The sequence below is a fragment of the Notechis scutatus genome, chromosome 1 (assembly GCF_049901735.1).
Source record: "Notechis scutatus isolate UNSWTSFEM ecotype Mainland chromosome 1, rNotScu1.2, whole genome shotgun sequence".
In the NCBI taxonomy this organism is placed as follows: Eukaryota; Metazoa; Chordata; class Lepidosauria; order Squamata; family Elapidae; genus Notechis; species Notechis scutatus.
Window position 1 is genome coordinate 122,579,028 of NC_142009.1, and position 25,394 is coordinate 122,604,421.

The 25,394-nt window shown below is 36.5% G+C and overlaps 1 protein-coding gene across 3 annotated transcripts in view; it reads right to left on the bottom strand.

Moving 5' to 3' along the window:
* The window catches only part of ADGRB3 (adhesion G protein-coupled receptor B3), a 529,081-nt gene extending 504,163 nt beyond the window's left edge, over positions 1-24,918 (bottom strand). For all 3 annotated transcript variants that reach the window (XM_087945171.1, XM_087945164.1, XM_026665231.2), the window contains exons 1-2: positions 24,744-24,918; positions 21,570-22,338 (exon numbers count right to left, since the gene is read on the bottom strand). In XM_087945171.1, the coding sequence (XP_087801297.1) occupies positions 21,570-22,323 (754 nt within the window). In that variant the 5' untranslated portion in view covers positions 22,324-22,338; positions 24,744-24,918. The remainder of the gene's footprint in view (positions 1-21,569; positions 22,339-24,743) is intronic.
* Positions 24,919-25,394: the final 476 nt, after the last annotated feature.

Here is a 25,394-nt window from a genome sequence, read left to right on the forward strand (position 1 = left end):
TGCAGGGATTTTAATAACATATTGCAAGGATGTGAAATTGAAGATTGGTTAACTTCTGATAAAATGTACTTGATAATGAAAGATCTTGCAAAGCGGGTAGCACCAGACAGCTACAGGTCAATTACTTGCTTACTGACAACTTTCAAATTGCTAACCATTACAGAATTGTTTTCTGGCCTCTGCTTTTCCCCTTTGTGATGGACTATGTTTCCTATTTATTGAAAATACAGATGCAAAATACATCACTCAACTTTATCACCTGACTTGTATGACACAACTTAAAAATTGTTTCAGATGCAACACAAAAGTTGCTCACATATTGCTTGCATCCTTTACCCATCAGAAACCCATATCAGAGTAACAGGATAGATGTTTCTTGTTTTACTCTTGATTTCTTCAAGAGAAAGCAGAAAGAAATCTGCAGCAGAAAACAAACTGCTACATAAATTACTGGCATATACAGAAGAGGGTGGAGCACGGTGGCTCACGTGGTTAGGATGCTGGTCTAACGATCAACAGGCTCATGTTTGAGACCCCAGTTGCTGCCAAGAGATGGGGTGAATTCCCATAACTCAGTCCAACTCCTGCTGACCCCACTGTTTGAAAGTGGACAACAATGAGTAGATAGATGGGTACTACTTTGGTAGGCAGCTTAATGGGAACATGAAAGGAGCTTCCAAATGGACATCCCCAGCTGGTGATGTCACCAGCTAATCTTTTCAACCTGGAAGAGCTATGGCACTCCTGACATGACTGTAGCAATACAGAAGAGGGAGGAAGAGAGGGCTTTGTATAGAATACTGCAGATTATGTATATAGATATGAGTTTCCACTATTAAATAATGGTCATTGCTTGACATATACCAATAATTAATTGAAAGAAAACATAATATAAAATATAATTAAAGCAAACAGCTGTATATCTAAACAAACAAATAATAAATAAATAAAACAAGTACAACAAGGAATATATTTTATGACACATTTTGGATGAGTCCACATTTTTGATATTTTGTGACTGTGGATGCTGAAGGATAGCTGTTTGGCCTGATTCTGTGTTAACAGACTGGAGCAGATACTTTTCTATATAAGACTGTGAAAGGCTCATAAGCTTACTAGAATTGTTTTCTTCTAATTTTGCAAAATGTTCAGCCTTTTCTGACATCTTACACAACTTATTTCTCTCTGAGATATACAATAGTGGTTTCTGTTCATATTTTAAAGGATGTTATTCTCTAATGACTGACATCATTATATCAGCATGTGACCCTGCAGTCCCTTTACTAATAGGGTTGAAGCATGAGTGTTATAGTGCCTCTTTTGTAAGTACACAGGGGAACATTGAAACATTGCCCTGTAGAGGCCTGTGCTCCCACACTTTGTCCAAAGGACAGAAGTCAAAAGTCCTTGGGACTGAAAGGAAAATATGTACATATTATCTGATGAATGCTTTCCCTGAGCTGTGAATTGTGTCCCTATAGTGGGACATTAAATCAGCTGCAGAAATTCTGTGACAATGACCAAAGATATTTGGGTATAATATAAAATTACTCAATTACCATTAAAACTAAATTTAATCAATGATATTTTATTGCTGCACAGCATAACAAACATGTTTATGATGTGCACAGAATTATCACATCTGTAATATGAATTTGACTTCTACATCCTTGACTATGTCATAAACTTTTAACTTGTATTTAATCTGTGCTGTGTATATTTGATTTACGCCATCTGCAATAGTAAGTGCTGTGCTCAAATTTCCACTGGAGAAGCACCTACCTGGTATGACGTAATTTGCTTCAAAACATCTGTCTCAGTTAATCTCCTTTAGCTCAAATGGCAAAATGATTATTGTTAGTGCAACTTCACAACTTGAGCTCCAGTACTTATGGATAATTAAGAAGCAATCTTAATGTCAAGATGCAAGGCAGTTGATTCTAATAAAAAGCACCCACAGTTTTCAAAAATAGTTCAAAATAGCAACCTTAACTAAGCCAATGCAATCCTATTGTGGGATCTTCTTTAGAATCCCCTTATCATGAGCTGCACAAAATACCACACATAGAGCTACTTGATCTGATCTTTTTCAGCCAGGATATACAACTCTTCAGGAATGATATGATGCCACTATCATATGCAAATCATTTGCCGGAGGCAATTGAGACACATAAGAGTAGAAATACAAAGTGTCTACAGGACACCAAACTGCCAATCATTCCCCAGGGCAACTTGTTCCCCCAACTAGCTAGAAGGCTGAAAAGGATGTTCCTGGAAGGGTGCTGCTTGAGACGTTATTTATTTATTTTTGTCTGTTTTGAACAGGTTGAAGAATGGGGGATGGGTGGGGGGAACTAGCACTAAGCTTTTGAGAGTCAAAATCCTTTCATTTCTAATAATAAAAACGCACATATGACTGAAATTTGTACAATGTACAACATTGACACATTTTGACTTTGCTTATCAAAAGGTTGCAAAAGGAGATCAATGACCCCGGGTACCACTGCAACCGTCATAAATATGAATCAGTTGACAAGCATCTGAATTTTAATCATATGACCTTCGCGATGATGCAATGGTCATAAGTCATGTTTTTCAGTGCCATTGTAACTCTGAATGGTTACGAAATGGACTATTGTAAGCTGAGGACTACCTGTATTATAACCAGTTTTCTAAATACTTTCTAAATATTTTGAAGATAAAATTGCTTACAACCAAGCAGTTTTTCCCCATTTTTGATGAACCCGTTTCATAAGCTCAGTTCATAGTACGAAGAAATCAGTGCATTGAGGCCTACCGCCACTTTCCTTGATTGCCTTCCACAGCTTCTGCAATCTGCTTTAATGTTTGTTTGGTTTAGAAGAGAAAGAAAAGAGGAGAGAGTATGTTGGAGAAAGGTATGATTTTTGACAGTTTAAAGCGAGCTAGGTAATTTAGTCCTTCTGGGAAACAAATCATCTTGAAACAGGCAGAAGGAAACAACCGCTTGGCTGTTTTTACAAACTGCCATTTTGTGAGCAAGGTAATCCAACAGCACTATGTGGTCTGGGAGAAGACATTTTCTGAACCCATTTTGAACAGTACAGGATTTAGGGACTTGGTTGCACAATATAATGCTAGAGCTGAACAAATATACTCTAAAGTTCTGTATTTTTTTTTCATCTAGAATTCTCATTGGCATGCGATACTATCAGCCACTGAATGTTTTTGGAACATATGTGACAGATGGCAACACCTATTTACTGGTGCCAATAATGGGATTTAAGATTTGTAACACAGCAATGTTCCCTAAATAAATGTATGAGTGGAAGGAGATTAATTATTACATTTTTACCAATAAGTAAATCAGATACTTTTTAAGATGGAGAGATACTCATTTACCTTACTCTGGATGTAGCACTGGTGCTTCAAGTTGAGATCTTTCTCAGTCATAATTTTAGCTCACTGGGTGAGGCATTGTTTCACCTCTTGTCTTTTATGGTGGATGAATCTTCTTTTTAATGAAAGATATGACAGTTTCTGTTGTTTTCTAGCAACTAATCATGATGGGGTCTGTCCATCCGTATTTTTTTTTTACTAGCTAATAAAAATTAGTATTTAGTTCTTTCAACTGGAATTTTGCAGATTGGTCTTTTTAAAAATTTTCTGGTTTGAAGTACGTTTTACATTTGACAATGTTTTATTATTGATACTTTTTTTTACTGTATCACCATTCTATATGAACTTGAAAGAAAGTAAAACTGCTTGATTGAGTAACAACATTGTAATTTAGCCTACAATGATAATGAAGGCATTTAAATCCTTCATAGATAAAACCAGATTTTCTCTAATATCATGCCCATTGGATATATTGATATACATCTCATTCAGTGACTTGAAAAAGCAATAAATGGCAAAATGTTGTAGTAAAAACATAGTTTTATTAAGCTATTTTATTACATGTCTTTGCATTCAATCACCAAGAGCTTATTTTAAGATGGAAGCAAGCCAGCCCTTTTGTCTTCCGCAAATAGCTTTGCTGAACTCAGAACCAATTCATTTTAAAATATTAATTCTAGCTTAAATTTCATTTATGGACCAAAGCCAGCTTTGCTTGTTTACAGATGATAAAACAAAAGTCAACTTAACTGTCAAGTCAAAGACAAAACAGTACATAAAGATTAGGTCTTTATGAGCTCAGTAAAAACAAAAAATATGTGATTACAAAATTTAGTGGACTTTCCTAAATAATAGAGAAAATCATAGGCTTTGAATGCACTAGGTAATTTATTGAATTCTTGGCAATTCACATTAATGGATTTTAAACAGCAATACTAGAGGAATTTTCATCTGAAATTAAATGGAGTCATTTGTGATTACAGGAGATAATCGTTACTTAGGCAGACATGAGACAGCTACTGTCCAGTAAATTATCTTTCGTTTCTGGTGACCTCCTGAGCACTCTGCCTTTTTCAGAAAGTTACCACTTTACAGGTTACTTTACCATCCTAGTAGATCTTCCATCAAAATTCTATCCAGGCATGATCTAGCACAAAGTCATCCAGGTGCTGCACCTGTGGAAACAAAATGTCTTTTTGGGGGGAGCCACAGTGGCTCATGTGGTAAAATGCTGTGCCTGCGCACTGCTGAGGTCAGCAGCTCAATTTCCGTGAGCAAATAAACCATGTTGGGACAAGAAAGGAGCCTCTCCCAATTGTCTACCAGCATTCAGGCGTCCTGCAGGTAAACATAACAATGCCTGAAAAAATTCCTTTCACAAAGGCAGCCAGCCGCCTCGGTGATCTCTGGCTAACACGTGTCACCTGCTTAAAAAAAAGGCTCTTTTGATTCAAACTTGACTCCTGGTAAGTTCATGGAGATGTCTATGGATTTTGTCAGGCAAGAGTATAGAAATGGTTTGCCATTATCTTCTTCCATGATGTTGTTTTCCATAGCTTTCTAGTTCATTACCTTTGATTAATAATTATATAAATTATGGGAAATAACCTATATGTTAGACCATTTCTTGTTTGATCCCAGAAGGTTACTGTGTGAGAGAAAGATGTATGGGTATGTATACAAGTATGTTTCTCTCTCTCCCTCCCCCCCGACCCCCTTTCTCACCAGATATTTGGGCTAAATTCATAACTGTAAATCTTTTCATTGCTACAGAATTTATTTTTATACTTGAAGCAGTTTCATTAACTAACTTCCAGAGAGACATCACAGTGTTAAAATTTTCCATATGTTTTTAACATAACATAATATACAGATAGTCTTCAATTTATGACTACTTGCTTAGTGCCCATTTGGACTTACAGTGGACCTAGTCAGCTGCTATTTATAACCTGGATTCAAAGTTCCAGTGGTCACTCTCCCATGGTTAATTGACCAAATTTCAGGTACTCAACAACCAGACCATATTTACAGCTATTTGCAGTGTTCAACAAACGTGGTTGCAATTTACAGTGATTTAGCAGAAAACTGGTGATTACTTTCAAGTTTGGGCTAAACTGCGCCCATAGTGAACCATTGGTTCACTTAATGGCCATGGTGTTCAGTTAATGACAATGGTGGCTGCTTTATGACTGTGGCACCCACATTAAACCACTGCAAAAAAAGGTAGCAAAATCAAGTCAGTCACATGCCTAATCCATTTTATGACTTTCAGAACTTATGACCATAAAGAGAAGCCTCCATTATGGTCAGAAATCAAGGACTAACTGTAATAAGTTTTATTTCCTTGAAATTCTCAGTAGACGCATTTTGTTGATATTAGTTGTTTAGTTTAGTTTTTGTTAGAATTAATCCTTCCTTTCTTCCAGAGCATAAAATAGTACATGTATGGGATAAATAAGGGTAAGAATATGTTCATATTCACTTAGGAGCTCCATTGCTGATACTGGGCTTCGCTCTAATTCTCAACCCAACACTTTAAGTACCACAATACCTTAGATTTCTTCATAAGTATGGATGCCTTAATAATTATTGTCTTCATTTCTATTTCTCTTTTACAACAGAAAAACTTATTAAAATTTATTTAACTGGGATGATTAAAAAAACCTAAACAGTCTAAAAAACCTGAAAGAAATTAGACCAACAATGTTTGTAATTACAGATTAATTACAGATAATTTAATGAAAGCAAATAAATTATATAATGAGTAAACAATTTCAAAAGTCTGGTTTAAAGAATTTTAAAACAGGATGACAAACCATTTTTTAACAATTTAAACTGTAGCTTGTATTATATTACAGGTAGAACAATTAATTTAAAGTAAACTTAAAGTGAGGTTTTAAAAATTAGTTTACTTTTAAATAAAGTTAACTTCCAAATGTAATGGGTACAAGCAATGAGAAAAATACAGTAAAATAAATGAGCTAATAGATGAAAAACCTGGGATGTTTAATTATTACATTCTTGGAAATCATTCTTCTAAAAACCAAATATTTTTATTCCATGACACAGTTCAGTTCAGTTTACTTATGTCCCTAAAAGCAAACAAACCCAAATCCAAACCTGGATTTATTTTTTTTAAAATAGACGGGGCACTTCAATGCTGTGAAGACTATGTTTATTATTATATATTATAAATTTTTGAAGCAAGCAGCCCTAAGAGTTGTGGTTACTTCTCCCAAATCAAGAAGCATTAATAAACTACCATTCTTTACATGTTACTCACAATAACATTATCTTTTGTTAATCTACAATTCCTATTAACAAGATAAAAGGTGTTCCCAATTAAATAGAGCATCTCAATTAAGATTATAGTTTAGCAATGCTGATTATCTAAAAGAGAGGAACCAGAGAACAATCATCTAAAGCTCTAAAAATTCATCTGGAAAGAAGTCTTAAGGGTTTTCTGATGTCAGCAAGATAAAGATAACAGGAAGAGAAAGCCTTTTTATTTGTCACCAATGGATCTATCTTCCCATTTAGTCTGCCTTAAATATAAGAGCAGACATCACGAGAGAAAGAAAACAGCAATGTTCCTTTCAACCAGAGACAAAAGCTTTGGAAGGTGCTTTACAGTTTAATCTGCATTTTTCCAACCTTACTCTTCTTCTGATAGGAACAAAACTGTTTTCATTATTTAAAGGAAACAACAACTTTCGGGACTATTTTATGGATGGAATGCAGGGTATTTTTGCATTTACTTTGGTGAATGAAAGCATCCTGCAATTTGGCAGTTTGAATCTCACCAGCCTCAAGTTGACTCAGCCTTCCACCCTTCCAAGGTGGGTAAAATGAGGAGCCAGATTGTTGGGGGCCACAATATACTGACTCAATCTAGACCACTTAGAGAGGGCCAAGGGTGGGATTCAACCTCCAGGGGTGGGATGCTACTGGTTCGGTGACTAAATTTTGCCCGCGCATATGCGCTTCGCGTGCACACGCGCCTGATGCACGCTATGTGTGCGTGTAAAAACCCTTAAACTGTGCTGCCCGGACAGCTGAAAAGCACTGCATGTGGGTGCGCAGCATTTGAAAAGCCACTTCTTTCCTGCTTTTTCAACCTCAGCTGTGCCACGCAAAGCAGCTGAGGTTGAAAAAGCAGGTAATAAAGGACAGGTAAGAGCCTAGGTGGGTGGGTGGGCCAAACAGCAGCAAACACAGAACCAGTTTGGTGTCTGCTGCTCTTCAGAGCTACCGGTTCTATAGAGCCAGGCAGAACCAGTAGCATCCCACCCCTCGAGTGGGCTATAAAAGCACTGTAAAGCAGTATATAAGTCTAAGTGCTATTGCTATCCTATCATCAGTCATCTCTGTAGCAATCTGCATCCTAATTTCTCAGGCCTCAATTTAATCTCAAGGAAAGACTCAGCAAGGAACTTCTTGCACAAGGTTTTTCAGATCAGTAAGCGCAGGCAGCAAAGTGGGGGTGGGATGCTACAAAGAAGCTAATAGTCAAGTAGCAAAAAAATGATCAGTACAACTTGACACTGAAAGAACTCAAGACTGTTAAAAGTGAAACAGAACAAATTTCAGGAAAACTTCAGGGAACTTTGAAATATACCATTTGGCATTTGTTTGATATGGTAGATAGTTCCCAATACAAGTAGTCCTCAACTTACAACTACAATGGAGCCCAAACATTTTGTTGCTAAGTGAGATATTTGTTAAATGAGTTTTGCATCATTTTACGATCTTCCTTGCCACAGTTGTTAAGTGAATCACTGCAGTTGAAAAGTTAATAACCCAGTTGTTAAGTGAATCTGGCTTCCCCATTGACTTTGCTTGTCAGAAGGTCGCAAAAGTGGATCACCTGACCCCAGGACTCTACAACCGTCATAAATTTGAGTCAATTGTCAATCATCTGAATTTTGATCATGTGACCATGGAGATGCTAGTACAGTCATAAGGGAAAATTGACCATAAGTCACTTTTTTCACTTTTTGTAACTTTGAAAAGGTCACTCGGTGAATTGTTGTAAGTCAAGGACTACCTGTATTTGTTTAAAACATTTATATAAAGTGCCCAACTTCTAACCAACTCTGGACAGCTTCCAATCAAAAGTTAAATCAACATATAAAATTAAACATGTTAAGGACAACAAAAACCAACTGCCAAATCAAATGTGCAGTTATCCAATCTTCCTCCAGTGCTTTGGGGAAAACCCGCATCTTCAAAGCTTTTCAGATGATTAGGGGTGGTTGAGGTCTGCTGGAGTTCAGGGGACAGAATAATACATAGGGTAGAGTTTGCCACAGAAGAGGCACACTCCCTAGTTCCCATTACAACATTTGGGGAAGGATCTAGGCAGGGGTGGGATTCTACCAGTTCGGACTTGATTGGGAGAACCCCTTGTTCCCATGTTCAGCTTACTCCGAACCAGTTCGCTGCAACAAGGAAGTGGGCCCACCTGCTCCTGCTCTTTCCTGTGTTTTATGCCTTTGTTTAGAGCACAGCTGATTTACATGGCAGAGAGGTTTGCCGTGCCTCAGCTGTTTTCTTCACAGAGGCTGCAGTTGAAGGTAAGTATGGGCTTGCCTTTTTAAAATGGGTAGCATGCATGCAGAGCACACGTTTGGCGCGAATGCGCAATTACCAAACCGGTTGATACATGGGGGCATCCCACCCCTGGGTCTAGGACAGGGATGTTAAACTCACATCGTCAAGGCAGCATCACATGATGTATTGGGACTTTTTCCCCCTTTGCTAAACTGGACGTGAGCATGGCCACCGCGTGATGCATCCGGCCCACAAGCTGGGAGTTTGAAAGCCCTGGTCTAGGAGTACGACCACACTATCTGACCTGTATGGTAGATGTCCTTAGGGAAAGATGGTCCCACCCTGTGCCATAGAGGGCTTTAAAGATGATGATCTGCACATTGAATTGTACCTGGAAAGAAACTGGAAACAGTGCAATTTGCACAACAAATGGCCAGGTTTAGCAGTTCGTTTAGAATGCCTAAGTTTGTAGGTTGCTTTGATGTTTTCCCTATTTTGTTTTATTTTTCCAAAGTTTAATTGGCTTCCAGCATGTTTGTTTGTGATTTTTGTTAAGTGCCATGTATTTGCATTTAATTGAATAATGGTTGGGGATCAAGTTTCCCGCCCCCCCACCCATAAATGAACAGCCTTTAAAAAAAAAAAGCTACAGTTATGGTTAATTAAGGTGTTTGGCAAAGGCAAGATTAAGTTTAAATTTGAGTTTACTAGAAAGCTGTTACTGTTTAAAAAATTGTCTTTTAGTTACATTATTCTTTCAAAATACATGTTTTAATTTTTATCTTTTTACTTTGGCAGCATGCTTTTAAAAATATGATTGGCAATACAGCAAAAATATGTAAGAAGTTTGCGCATATAGAGAAAAGTAACATTTTTATATTTAATACATAGCGCAATGAAATCACAGCATTAAAATTCTATAAAGGCAATATTAATTAGTTCAGACAAATGTGGTAATTATGATCCAAATCATTTACCTGGAAAACTAAATATTTTTTAAGTATAAATGTTTTTGGTGACAAAATACTTAATATGACATGGCAGAATTTCATATGATAAAATACCAACAAAATGGGGAAATCATCTCTGCAGACATCCAGCAATGAAGGATTCTGACAGAATTTGGTTTTTAATATTGGGTTTTCTACAGCAAAATTGAATCCAGATTATTCATTTCAGGGGCAGCCCTGGAAACAAAATAAATGGGTACACAATAAAATTAATTCCTACTTTTCCTTCTGCTGGATTCAAATGCAGCAGAAGGAAGGGTGGTAGCATCTCTCTGATTTACAAATACAACTCACTCTCTCTTCCCTTCCCTGCCCCGCCATTTCTATAGAGGATTTGGTACCTATAATCTGACATAATATGGACAGATACAGGATTACCATCTCTGTAACAAAATTATAAATAGAAGGCAAAGAAATCAATGTTATGCATTAGGAGGGGTTGTTTTTTTTTTGCAATCTAGATGTAAGCAAATTATTGTAATGGCTGAAATTTATACATGCTAGTCTTCTTTTATTTTCACTTGAATCTTATATAATCCTTTTATCTCCCGAAAAGACTTTTTGTGCAACATTTATTGAATTTGTTATTTTACTGTTGAGTCACATGTTTTCAGAGAAAATTACATTGCACCAAAGATCTCATGCCATGAATTTTTATTCAGAGTACTTTATAATTTACAAAGATTATCATTGTCCTGTTTTGTACCCTTACCCATTCTTTGTGTGTGTGTGTGTGTGTGTGTGTGTGTGTGTGTGTGTGAATTGGGAGAGGGTGTATAGTACTATACTCTACATTAAAAGGAACAACTCTAAATGCATGATCTGCAATTATAACTCAGAGCCAAACTTTGCTTTCTGGCATGCACATTTGGCCTTCACAGAAATAACAATGTCATCTATAATGATACAAGGTATCTCTGATGTTTGTTTAACACACTTAACATTTGTTGAAGCAACAAGGGCAAAAAAGAAGTAATTTGCAATAATAAAACATCAAGGACTGTTCATTCCTATTCTGAAGACAATTGCATTTCCAATAAATGTTTGTTTTATTTAGGGCACATAAGCACATCATTACATTGCCTTAAAACCTCTGGCAATTTTTTTTCCTAGTGACGGCCACACAGTTTTGACTGATGACAACCTAATAACCCAATGTCATGATTGACTGTTCAAGAAAACAAGGTTTGAAATAACGTGCAATGATTCCTCTGTCAGCAAAGTGGACCTGGTCCAAAGCAAACTTAGAAAATCAATAGATTCGAGCGTGCCTCCTTTTGAATGGAATCAATGCCAATGTCATTACCTGGGTATTCTCCAAAAGCTGCACTAATACGGAAATAGGAATTTTCTTCTACAAATAGCCTCCACCCTGTACAATGAATGTAACATATTCAAAATCCATGTGTAGGGTAAACCTCTATATGTTTAGGACATCTAATAATAAACTAAAGAAGTTCAAATTGAAACCATTATAGAAGACAGAATTTTTTGTCCAAAAACCATTCCCATTCTAAAGCATATTATATCTTTCCCTCCCTTCTTCCAACCCTTACTACCACACTTGCTTAGTTGCCTCACTTTGTAGCAGTAAGTTTGGACCCATTTATGTCAATGAACCCTTTAAACATGCAGCTTTTCTCTTTGCTTGAGGAACTCAGGGGAGTGGCTAGGGAATGAAACAGGAGTAGACTTTTCTTGATGTTTGTCTCTTATTATTTGATCAGAGATAAGTGCAGGCAATCTTGCTCTTCCCTTATATATTAGGACATAGCGCTTTACAAAATGGAAGGAATTTTTATAATCCAATTTTTATAAATATATATATATGGGATATGTATATGGATTTTTGTTATATTTATATTCCATATATATATGGAAATTTTTGAAGAGCTACAGATTATTGGATAATCTCAAATGATAATTGATTGGATCTGGACATCCAGCAATTTAATATTATTTAATGAAGCAGTTTTCTTGGATGATTGTTCATTTTATTGTTGTTTTGTAATCTATTACAGTTGATAGATTTTTATTGGCATATTGTAAGAGTAGAGAAGTAAAAATAACCCTGAAATTATATTGCCCAAAACCCATATAGACCACACACCATATAGCAGCACTTTATTCACCTATTGCCTGAATATTCTGAGAAATTCTAACAACTGCAGTTTCAAATAACCTCTTCACCAAAAGTAGTCAAATTCAGGGGGGAAAATGATTCCTCTCAATGATTGAACACTAGAGTTTGAACAATAAAAAAGTCAAGGAAACAATAACAATTTTTTTTCAGCAATCTTTCCTTGATTCACTTTTTGTTCAGAAAGAAATTTGATTAAGGAGTGGAACACAGAAAGTTCAGGTTTTTTCTTTATTTTAGCTATTCTCCTATTGCTCTTCTCTAGACGATGCTGTAGGATCAAGAAAAAATTCCAAAGAGCAATCACCCATTATTTTACCTGCACCATCTACTTTCTAAAAATGAATTACTCTCCATATCTATTGCATTACACTTTGAATTGCTACTTGTATCTCTCACCTTCATTAACTCTTGTACTTGCTTAAGCAAGGAAATGAGGAAGAATTCAGTATGTAATTGTATTTATGTTTGGATGATCCCTATAAAAAGAACCTTGCATCCAACTATGCCTATATCTCTATATCTGCACCAATAATTATCAACATGTTATCTTTTTTATCATGAATGAGAATTAACAAGATACAAAGCATGGCTTCTGGAATTCTTTCCAAAGCCTTTACCAGCGTTGGCCATAAGACATGTTTCTGTGGATTGGGATGCATTTGGATAGGCTGCTTTGAGTCACATGATCAGAAGGGGGAAAGGCAGGTCTATTAGAAGGGAGGATCTGCTGATATTCTGAGCCACTGCTTCATCCAATTGTGAAGCCCTGAGGGGATTTTTCAGGATGCTTCCCCCTCCCCGCACCCCAGAGCCCCAAGTGTCTTTCACTTTCTTAATTCACTGCTTCTTTTTGCTAGCTTCTTCTGCCACATGCTTGGTTCTGTTTTTCTTTTTTCAAATGTAATATTTAAGAATAGTGGGTTGTTGTGAAAAAGCACAAATTGTGTCATCTGTCTGCTTAGCCTTCAAATGACCCTGACATTTTGGAGGCATCTGGTAGCAGATAAAATATATCCTGCTTAGTTTATTAAATATTTAAGTACACACAAACCCCACTTTTGTTTTTTATCGCTTTGATCCCAAAGATTATCTCTCTCATGAGGGAGAGAAGTTCCCTGAGGATGGGCTCCAGCACGAGTGCGAAAGCTCGGAAGATAATAAACCTCTGGTCGGGTGAATGACCCAGATTGCATCATTATTCCTCTCAGGCATTACATTTTCTCTCCGTCTCACATCCTTTTTTTGAATGCAACCATAACCATGCCAAACATATCCAGTAGCAGCACCTAGACATCTTGAGAATATAAGCAAGCTTAGGTCTTCTTAGCATTAGAATGGGGAAGCACCACAAAATCCCTGGGCTAGGAAGTTAAAAAAAAGGTCTTGGAAGAAGACATTACAGGTAATCCTGCATCACAATTAAACCCAAAAATTTAACTGAGACATTTCTTAAGTGAGTTTTGCCCCATTTTATGACCTTTCTTGCCACAGTTGTTAAGTGAATCACTGCAGCTGATAAGTTAGTAACCCGGTTGTTAAGTGAATTTGGCGGCCCCATTTACTTTGCTTGTCAGAAAGTCACAAAAGGGGATTGTGTGAGCTTTGGACATAGCAAAAGACATAAATATGAACCAGTTGCCAAGCAACTGAGTTCTGATCACATGACCATGGGGATGCTGCAAAGGTCATAACTATAAAAAAGGTGATAAATCACATTTTAATCCCGCTATATCTTTGAATGGTCATTAAATGAGCTGTTGTAAATCAAGGACTACCTATATTTTAAAGAAAACAACCTGGGCACATTTATGGGATCACCAAGGTCAAGCCTGAATGTCACATAACTTCAAAGATGATGAATCTCTCCTCCAAGTTACCATGAATGCAACAAAGACAAGCTCTTTACCATTTATTTCCAACAGCCACTAAAATATAAAAGATATCACATTAAAATACAGAGTGTTCTGGGCCATGAAGGCATATGCACAATCATTTATTTGGGGATACAAGATTCTTCATTCTTTATGCACTGTTGTAAATCAACTGGTTCAGTGGTGGGATTCAAAAAAAATTATTACCGGTTCTGTGGGTGTGGCTTGGTGGGCATGGCAGGGGAAGGATACTGTAAAACTCCAGTCAGAGGTGGTATTTGCTGGTTCTCCGAACTACTCAAAATTTCCACTATTCATTCTCCAGAACTGTTCAGAACCTGCTGAATACCACCTCTGAATTGGTTGTCTATGCAATTGTTTACATCTGTACACAGCCCAGAGTCCATGCAGATTGACTGTAGATAAATCTTATGAATGAATAAAACATCTAATAAATAGCTGCAAATATTTTTCCTCTTGTTCCATGAGAAGATTGTAGATGAAAACTGATTATCTTGTGATAAAAGCTCCAACTCTATCATACTGAAGTGCAATTAATTAAAATTAAATTAAAAGAATCACACTGACATGTGATAGAACCATTTATATTTATCCTATATTGTGCCTTAAAAACTTTCTACTATACACTGAACAAAAACTATAAATAATAAAGCTTATATCATAAAGAAATTATTTTTGAGTGTTACTCATATTGTATTTATTATAAAAAGTAAAAATTAGAAACAAAGAGTGAAAGAATACACTATCTGTATTGTAATGTTTTCTTGCCATTTTTACCCTGTTTTGATTTTAAACTGTTTTGTTTTTAATTTTTTTTTTATTATTATGATGATGCCACTCAGTTGCTATGTGAGATGGGAATCACATATGATTAAATACATACCTATAAATTAAAAATTAATTGTAAATATATTTCTAATATATATCAGTGATGTACATTACTAATGAATTGCAGTATACTGCAATATATATGCAGTGATGTATGTTTTGTAATTTTGCAGTATCCCTATTGTACATTCCACTCTCTACACCTTGTTTTAAATTAAATAAATATAAATAATGTTCAGTAGAATATTATGACCTTTATTTTATTGCAATTAATATAGACTTATAGAGGAACAGTTAAACTTCAACTTGAGATTTAAAGAGCCACAACAACTTAGAATTTGGGTACTTTGATTGAGCACATGGAATATGACTGAATAATATTAATAAAAATTAATTCCCCTGGAAGAAAGAACTCTTCCCTGAATAAATTACTTTCTTTATATTGAAATGTTAAACAGATCATTCTGGTACAAATTAATACTGAAAACTGAGCACTGCAATGCTGATATTTTCAGCTGATAATATTAAAAATAACACAGGAGAATATAGAAGTAATTCAAAAATTCAATATATTTTTTTCAAAAAAAGATTACTGTAATGTCATTTAATATATGCAATTGCCTTAGGAATTCAATGCCAGTTTTTTGTGTATGTTATAAAACTGGGAACTGAATAAAGCCACTATTTTCTTGTTTAGTTTTTGCAACAGTTTTGCATTCTCTCAAGGAAGTAACTTTAGATTTGTTTACCATGTAAAATAATATGTCCTAAATTACTCTACAGTTAATACTTCTAGTCAGCCAAAAAAAGCATTCATCCTGTTGTTGTTTTTTTAGTATAGACAAAATGTAAGAACAGCAGAAGCAAAAACTGAATAGTTACTGAAGTATTCAACCAAGGTCATATGAAAAGACTATAAAGTATATGAATATTTCAGTGATGGTATCAGCATTATGGAACTTATTAACCACCTGAGACACATAAGGCTAATGCTTCTGAGCCCCAAGAAACCTATAGGGCTTCTTGATGGACTGATTAAATGCATGATTGATTTAATTTTATTTAGTTGGTTACAATCCTACTATTTGGAATTTTATTAGTTATTAAGTTGTTTATTGGGTGTTAATGGTCTATTATTTATCTGTTATTTATTTGATTTATACCTCTTTTCTATTCATGTGAACTCAAAACAGCTGTGATTTTTTTTTTTATGAATTGATAAGCAACTTGTACATTTCCTCTTAAAGATACTCTTAAAAAAACAAACACAAGCACTGAAGAACATGTTATCGAACTTGAAAAGAACAATCAATTCCTAAGTTTTGTCACCCAAAGCCTACATGCCAGAATTCTTATAAAGTTAGCTCCTTAATGCATGGTTTAATTTTAAAAACCCAACTCACTGATAACATTGAATGATCAAAACATTCATGAACTGCATTCCAGACAACTTTTCAGGCAATACACACTGCACAGTTAATCCAGTGAATATGTCACCTTAACAGATAAGAATCAAAATCGTATCTAGTCAACGTTATATCTCCATTGAGACCAGATGCTGATGGGGTGTCAGTAAGCAGGATATGTGCAACAGTAACCCTAGTTACTACTACTCAGTTCCCCGGAAGTTGGCCTTGAGAATACAACAATCACTGTCATCCTTCATCTCCATCAAGATACTAATCTCTTTAAAATGATTCAGGTTGGTGCCCATTGTGTCCACGTGTTTTGAAAATCAAGTCATAGTTTAGCTATATACTGAATCAGTTATTATAATTATTCAAGCACATGAAGCACAGAATACCGAATCACTTTATTTTCATCTGTTCCATCACTTCAGGAGAAGAAACAAAAATTCTTCTCAATTCTCTTCATTGTCCCTAGTTACATACACCAGTTATTCATTTGATTTTTCATTTTTTTTGCTGAGCTACAATCCCCTTAGTTATCATGGGAGTTTTCTTTCAGAGCTTCTTAACTTAGTCTTTCTTATTTTGCATCCTTTTTAAATGCAGAAGTTTCTTTATAAGGTATCTAAGATCACTGAGGAATACAATTACCAGCTCTTACAAGAAAGTTTCATCATGTTTTGAGCATTGTATTAGTGAATAAATAAACAGTAGTAGTAGTATCCATTTAAATCTTTTCATAAATAGAATATCTGATCAGAAAAATGAAGAATGAACAATCACCCCTGCAAACCTCCAAAATCTGGAACTTTGTGGGACCTTCTGGCACAGTTTTCAAAATACACAGCATGATTGCAAAGTGGAATATTACCTATATATATATATATTCTTTCACAAATCTAATCATATGTCAGTATTATTATTTCTAAGCAAAAGTATCATTTTATGGTTCTCTTATTCTAGTAAAAACTTTATGCAATAAATGGTATATAATGAATGTTCATGGCATTAATTTTTTTATTACTTAAAATATTTAATTTACATATATTGCAATGATATTGATAAACTATTTGAGCATATGAAGCACAGAATTATGAAAATTTGCTTATTTCACTTGTACAATTAAAATGTAATTCTTCTTCAAACTGACCAGTCTAAAAGGCACATACATAATCTTGTTGTGTGGCCTTCACAGTTAAGGAATGATTCCTCTACATACAGTAAAGCTCTCTGGGAGAAATCAAATGCAATTTGCCAAAGTGTGATAGTGATAAGTCTAATCTAAAACACTTTCTATGGAAACACAAAGTCAACTATCTTCTGTGTACAAATACTTAGACTGCCACACACATTATTTTAAAACCTATTTTTCTTTGAAGGAAACCCTACTGCCTTATTCTCAAACATGAAAGCTCATTTATTTACCATGGATATATTATGCAAATATTATGCAATATGCAAAACAGATATCAGATTGTTGATGTGACTTTAGAACACTTGAAACCACAACATGGAAGGTGCAGTCCTTTAGGTCTGCCTCTACTGGGTGAGATTCCAGGTTCCAGTACATCCTTTTTTCAGTATTTGGGTGCTTTTTACAATCTGGGTAATCATTCAAAACCAGCTCCTTACCAAACCTATGGTCCTTAGCTACGGTCATCCCTATCTTCAAAAAAGGTGACCCCAGCCTGGTTGAAAACTACAGACCAATCTCACTGTGTTGTGCCACGTGCAAAGTTATGGCATCAATCATTAACCAATTCATCACTCTCCACTTAGAGTCTAATAACCTACTCTCCAAAAAACAATTTGGTTTCAGGAAAAAATTCTCCTGCAATCTTCAACTTCTACACTGCAAAAACATATGGACTACTCTACTTGACCAGGGTAAAGTTATAGATGCAATTTACATAGACTTCTGCAAAGCCTTTGATTCAGTGCTACATGACAAGCTACTATTAAAATTAAATTCTTACGGCATTTCCGGATCCCTTCATAAGTGGATTACTGCATTCCTGTCAAACAGGCAACAAATAGTAAATATAGGGAGCACTATATCAAACCCTCCTCCAGTTAACAATGGTGTCCCCCAAGGCAGCGTTCTAGGACCCACACTCTTTATACTCTATATAAATGACCTTTGCAATCACCTTATAAGCAACTGCATCCCCTTCGCAGATGACGTAAAACTATTCAAACCCACCGCCAATGCTGCTGTCCTTCAAAGTGACCTTGATTATGTGTCTGAATGGTCAAATAATTGGCAACTCCAAATCTCAACCAACAAATGTTCTGCCCTACACATTGCAAAAAAAAAATCAGTACACCAAATACAAACTAGGTGGATATAACCTCGTTGACGATCCTCACTCTTGTCAAGGACCTTGGTGTACTCATATCAAATGTCCTAAGTGCCAGAGCTCACTGTAACAGCATTGCCAAAAAGGCATTAAGAGTTGTAAATCTAATCTTACAAAGCTTCTCCTCTGGAAATATTGAATTGCTAACTAGAGCATACAAAACTTTTGCTAGACCAATACTCAAATACGGTCAGTCTGGAATCTGCATTGCATATCTGACATTAATACAACTGAGTGAGTCCAGAAATATTTCATGAGAAGAGTTCTACACTCCTCTGCTCCCAACAGAAAACCCTATATCACCAGGCTTGAGATTTTGGCCTTGGACAACCTTGAACTACGCCGCCTACAGTTGGACTTAAGTATAGTACACAAAATTATCTGCTACAATGTCCTACCAGTCAATGACTACTTCAGCTTCAACCGCAACAATACAAGAGCACACAACAGATACAACCTCAATGTAAACCGCTCCAAACTTGATTGCAGAAAGTACGACTTCAGCAACTGAATGGTCAATGCCTGGAATGCACTACCTAACTCTGTTGTTACTTCCTCTAACCCCCACTCCTTTAACCTCAAACTATCCACTATTGACTTCACCCCATTCCTAAGAGGTTTGTAAGGAGCGTGCATAAGTGCACAATCATGCCTACCATCCCTGTCCTTTTGTCCCCATTTATTTGTACCTATTTCCTGTATGTTTATATTTATACCTATTATCTTGTAAGCGATTGACAAATCAAATAAATAAAATAAATTCTTAAAGCTTCAATTGCGGCTATTTCCAAATAAGACCAATTATGAGCTGAAACCAATCAAAGCAGCATATTAGTCACAATCTCCAACTAACTTATCTATCACAAGCATAATCAGAAAAGTAACTATAAATCCATCCATACATCCATCCACCCACCTATCTCCAGTTGTGGTAAACAGACAACTGGTCTGCCTGCTACTGCTATTCTATTAAAAAAAAGTGATCTTTGGGGAGTGAGGCAGGTAAAAAGAAGACTGCTTTTCCTGTTGCCATCAGGAATGGGTTCCCCAAAACAATTAAAGCCTTCAGATGCCAATATATTCTCACATCTCAGTTTCTGTGGCTTAATTGTCTTAAAAGTTATCTTCAAGCTTCACAATATGGGACATATTTTTTCCTGTTATAAGGGAGATTAATGTGGAATGAAATTAAGTACCACCCCTGCTCTTAAAAGGGCTTCCAAGGGGTGTTTAAAGAAAAATAAATGAATACTTTAAAATCACATTCTAGTCTCCCCCCCCCCCCACTATATAAAATATTTATCTTTTTCTCATTGATAAATTGACTCTGTGAACCCATTTTGTTCAGCTCCACCCATTATTTGAAGCCATCAACCTGCATTGTCCTTTAGCTTGACCATAACCAAGTTACTCTCTCCCTGTGCCCAACCTGAAAAGTATCTTTGGCACCTCTGCAGTATGAGCAGCTTCACTTTTTTTTTTCCTCCCTCACCACTCAGCCTTGGCTGCCCTTAAAGAAAATCCTCACAGAACAACGTGTCAATTTTGCATTCCTTTACAAAGGCAACTTCTATTACAGAGACCAGTAGCTTGGCTCTGCTTCCCCACAGACAGAGAGCTTTGTGACCATGTAGAAACCAGGGAAAAGGAAAACATTTTCTGCATGAAAATGCAACCTTCTTTAGCACAGGGAGCTAGGAGGGCTGGATAAGGAATTGTTTTTATTTTTCCTCTTTCCTTGGTTCCAGGCACCCATGTATTCTTCCCCCCCCCCAAATAATTTTCTCATTTATTCAATAAATCTATATTCATAAACCCATGTACTCAGTCATTTAGAATGGTAACATTATTGAAATCACTTATCTCTGCACATTTCCACATTTAAGTGCTTCCACTGGACATCCCTAAGATTTCACTCTTTCATTTTTCTGAGAAATTGCCCAGATCTTCTTCTTTGTACCTGTTCATGAGGAGCCAGGAGGGCATGTTAAAGGAGAAAGGTGATCGAATGAATTTTTATATGACAGCATCTAGAAAGCTGCATTATTATTATTATTATTATTATTATTATTATTATTATTATTATTATTATTATTATTATTATTATTATCGTCGTCATCATCATCATCATCATCCCCAAAGCTTCCACCATCCACTTTATTAAACAAGTAGGCTATGATCTAAGTTATAGAAGACAGTGTCCATTTTGCCATATACTTTGCCATATTGAAAACATAATGTTTCTTCTGGAACTTTTCCTGTCTGGGCTAGGAGCAAACGAGCTTCCGGTTTTACACACTAGAGATGTTAAATAAGGTTCAATGTGGTCGCTAGCCAAGATAACCTAGGATTACCTGATATTTATACAGTACCATTAAAGGCCCTTAATAGATGCTCCCTAATGTCAGTGTACAAGGGAGGTTTCAGAAGTCATCCTCTTTTAACACATTTTGCACACTTAATCTTAGGTCAATGATGGCTAACAAATTGGGAAAAGGTTATTCCCATTCCCTTAACTTCTGAGATTCTAGTATATTTGGATTTTTTTAAAACTTTCAATAGTATTTATTATTCAGATTGGCCACATGCGTTTCAAAATACCTTCCCTGCAAAGCCACAGCAAAAGTCGCAGGTGAATAACCATGTGCAGAAAGACTCTTGCAATAAGAAAGAGAAAAGTAACTTGATAACCAACCTGTCAGCAGCATAGTTCTGTGTTTACTGGATAATAAAATCATAAGTCCTAATTTAAGGAATAAGAAGGAAAAGCCTTAGCTAGATTGTTGTTTTTTAAAGAATATTTACATATTACATTAAATGAACAAAATTAGATCCTCCCTCTTGGAAGGAATCCAGAGAATGACCAAATGCAGACCTTCAGGAATCCTTTTATGCAGCAACTGGTGTGGAGTGCAACTCAGTTTGACTTATAGATCATTTAAATTTATTACACAAAGGGGCAGTAGGACAATGGAACCCTTTTGAAGAGCACCTACCTTCCTTTGGTGGCCGCTTGGCTTCTCGTGTGAGATTGCAGACCTGGGTGGTCTGCAGTTCCTGGGTGAGACAGCCTTCTGTTTGCTCATTCAGTGGCAATACGACATTATTGAGCAACACCATGGAATGGTCATTTCCCCCTTCTTCTCCTAAATGCTGAGGGCAGGTGCATTTTGTATACATGATCCCACAGGACTCGGTTCTCCCATTCTCAGATTTCAAGCAGCTCTCCAGCCAAGTGCATAATACATGGCAACCAAACTGGCTTGGGCTCACCTTGTTCAAAACCAAAAATTCAAAGAAAGACTTTTTATCATCTTCCTTTTTGTATAATCCTATGAAATCAAAAGGGTAGACCCGACGTATCTGAATGAAATTCTTATCATATTGCAGAAATACAAAAGCATTTTTGGAATCACACAGCGGCATTATAGAATGATTATTCTTTAAGAGATCCTTAATTTTTTCATGAGAAAAATGATCAAACTGATAAGCCAGCAAGGAAAAATTAGAGCAAGTAAAGTCCTTTTTGGAAAATTTCAGGTAAATACTATATTTGGTTGGATCTGGGTTTTCCAGCGTCCATGTGCAGTTGGTAAAGTTTTTGGGAAACATTTCACTCAGAGAATACGATCCATAAATGACCCCCTTCACCAGCGTTGAACACCAGAAGTCTTGGGCAGCATTAAATCCAAACATAACCAGGAGATAGGTGGAAAATATATAAATCAGCAAATTACGAACAGCCTTCATCCTATGTCATTTGGCCTGCAGAAGAGGAGAGGAAATCAAGAATGCAGGTCAAATGCTTCATGAAACTCAAACGTCTTCTAAAATTGCAGCCAGCTATTTTCAGGATTCCATTTAGAATATATATGTAATTTCCCCCTTAAAAATAGTTTTAAATATGTTATTTTAATTCAAGAAATTGTTGGATGCTGTGTGAATAGTGCCACCATGCGGTCAATTTGGCTGACTAATTTGCTTTTCCAGATTTTTAAAAGTAATGTTTGTTATACTATTATCACAAATGTGTCTTTTTGTTTTGCACATGTTCAGATTGATTATTTTTATGACAAATTTTATCAGACAGATTACAATAGAAATTATTTTTATATAGCTCTACTATACAATATTTTCATGGAATAAGGAGAAAAATTGGGACCAACTATTATTATTCAGCATCTTTTCTACTGTTATTGTCACTTTGAACAATTATGAATCACTGTCATATAATTTTAAAAATGCACAATTTTTCCTATACTTGGGCATTATCTTCTATATGGTTGTCACTAGAATAGATTAAGTATATTACTATTTTTAAAAAATATGAATAAATCATTTAATTCTGGGAAAAACTTTCTTCCATCTATCAGTAAGAGCAAGTTACAGTATTTTAAACACTGAAATGTCTCTGAAATTCACTCCATGTGGTGTGAATTTCAAAGGAGTGAATTTCCAATAGAAATTAAAGGGGCTACTTGCTTTCTTGAGATACAACTTCCCACCTAAATAGACCCATGTCGATGCTTTTTTTCAAATGTGTGTTGGGTAATAGTGCCATCTCTACTCCTATCAATTCTGTCCTGGAAATAGCATATGTATTTTAATTTTCACAGTAGCTGTAATTTCTATGTATCTCTTTCTAAAGGAAGTGAATTGCAAATATATTTACTTACAGAACATTTAAGAGAAACCGTGTGCGACAGAAGATATTTCCAGCAGTCATATTTGTGAAGTTGCTTATTTCTTTAGTTAATGGTGACCAGTTCTCTGTGAGGTCAAGTTAATATTTTTAAATGAATTAGTTAACACTTTTTCTATTATTTAGGTAGAGACAACAGTTAATGAATGTTTTATATTAATTCCTCTTATTCTTTCCAGCTTTTTTATCTCCACTCTGAATGACCAGGCAGGCATCTCCCTTCCCCAATTGCGTAATGCTGAACAAATCAAGAGATTTTGAGCTTCCCAGATTATAAACCACAAGCTCTAAACACGAACAGGAGGAAAGCAAATGGCTTAATTTTCTTTAAATCTGTAGGTTACTGAAGAAAAATAATAGGGTAGGGAGCAGTGTGCATTGTGGAAAAATAAGCTTCCCCAAGAAATGACAAACTCTTTCCTCTTTGCTGAACATTATAAGCAACAAATGGCTTCTTTGCAAAATGAGGCTGAAAGGATGAGAAGGAGCAAGGATGAGAAGGAGTTTGCTTATGAGCAAACCCTGGATATGATACCTCTACTCTGCAAATGTTGCTGGAGCACTTTGTGAGCACTGCAGCCGTTATTTTTTTTTGCAAAGGTTTCGGCACTGAAAGACAATGTGGGATTAAAAGCATAACTTTGGGAATTCCATTAGTAAAGCACTTCTATTTCAGAATGTGTAGTAAGTGTGTTGGCCTTATTTAGACATTTGATAAAAAAAAATCTGAGGAACTGCAGGAAGAGACCTCAGGAAAATGATTTCTCAAAAAGATATCATTGTTAAAGATATCATTGGATATCATTTTGGCTTTCCTGTTTGATCAGGAAAAAGACAATTCTCCATCACTTACACAGGGGCAATCTTTTAAATATACCAAATACAGCAGAACATAATATTTGGGGAAACGATGCAGCAAATGCCAGTCGTTTCAGAAGCAAGAGTTTCATATAATTCATACCATGAAATGGGGAAAGAGAAAAGTGTTTAAAAAACGCCTGATTCTGGAGGACCTAAGATCCATGGGAACCCGGTTTCTTCCACTGCTTCTCTCTCTCTCTTGCCCCCACCCCAGGTGATACTAGTTTAATCAAACCTAGACGGCGCCATCACTCCACAGATTGGCTCCACCAAGACCTCCCTGAAACTTCCCATTAACCTAAGCAGTCTCCTTCTTCCTCTTCTTTCTTGGTGAAATCACCATGCCCGTTCACAGACCTTTCAACAGAGGAAAGATTCCTCTCGCAGCTGGGCTATCAATCCCGATTACTTGTCCACATGCCAAGGAGAGTTTTCTAACTTTTGATAGCCGGGATGAAGAGGTTTTTGCAGGTTAAGGTTTGCGTGTCAAGTCCGATTACCTCACCTCGCCTTGCTTCCCCAAGCAAAAAGGCAAGCTAAGCTTCCCACCCCACCCCCTTAGCCTAACTGCCCCTACCACATTCCCATTTTCCCGCACGACCCTTACCTTCCACTCCGAAAGCAGGCAGCTATGTCTCTAAGAAGATCCTAGCACCACATGTCCCAAAAAGAGGCACGGAGACATTCCCCTTCTGGCGGAAGCATCGTTGCCCATTTTCCTCAGCTGGCATTCAAAATCAAAAGCAGAAGAGAGAGGTGGGGGCGGGATAAAAATTAAAATGCTGGGGTGTGTTTTTTTGGGGGGGGGAAGGGGAAGGGGGGTTTAGAGGCACTCGGTTTCGGCCAAAGCGTTTCTTCCAGATCTATAAAATCGAACCAAAGCTAAAGCGGGGAGGGGAATCCCAAACCGGATTAAGATGGGGGACGGACACTGCAGAGAGGGAGAGGGATAAAACGGACTTGGTTGTTGTTGTTTTTTGAAACAGCAGCTCACTTGTTTTGTTTTACTTGAAAACAATCTAAACCCTACAGCGGAGAAACCAGGCGAAAGGGGCGAACCAGAAGGCAAACTCAAAAGAGATCCACCTGCCCTACTGCAGATTTGTTGGCGGGCTTTGGCTCTTGGCTGTGGTAAGACCGTTTACTCCCTTTCCTCTCTTCGCCTCCCTTCTCTCCTCTTCTTCTTTTTCTTCTTCCTCCTCCTCCGGCTCTCAAATACCTGAGCGAAGAGCCGCGACTGAGGAATTGGGGGAAATGA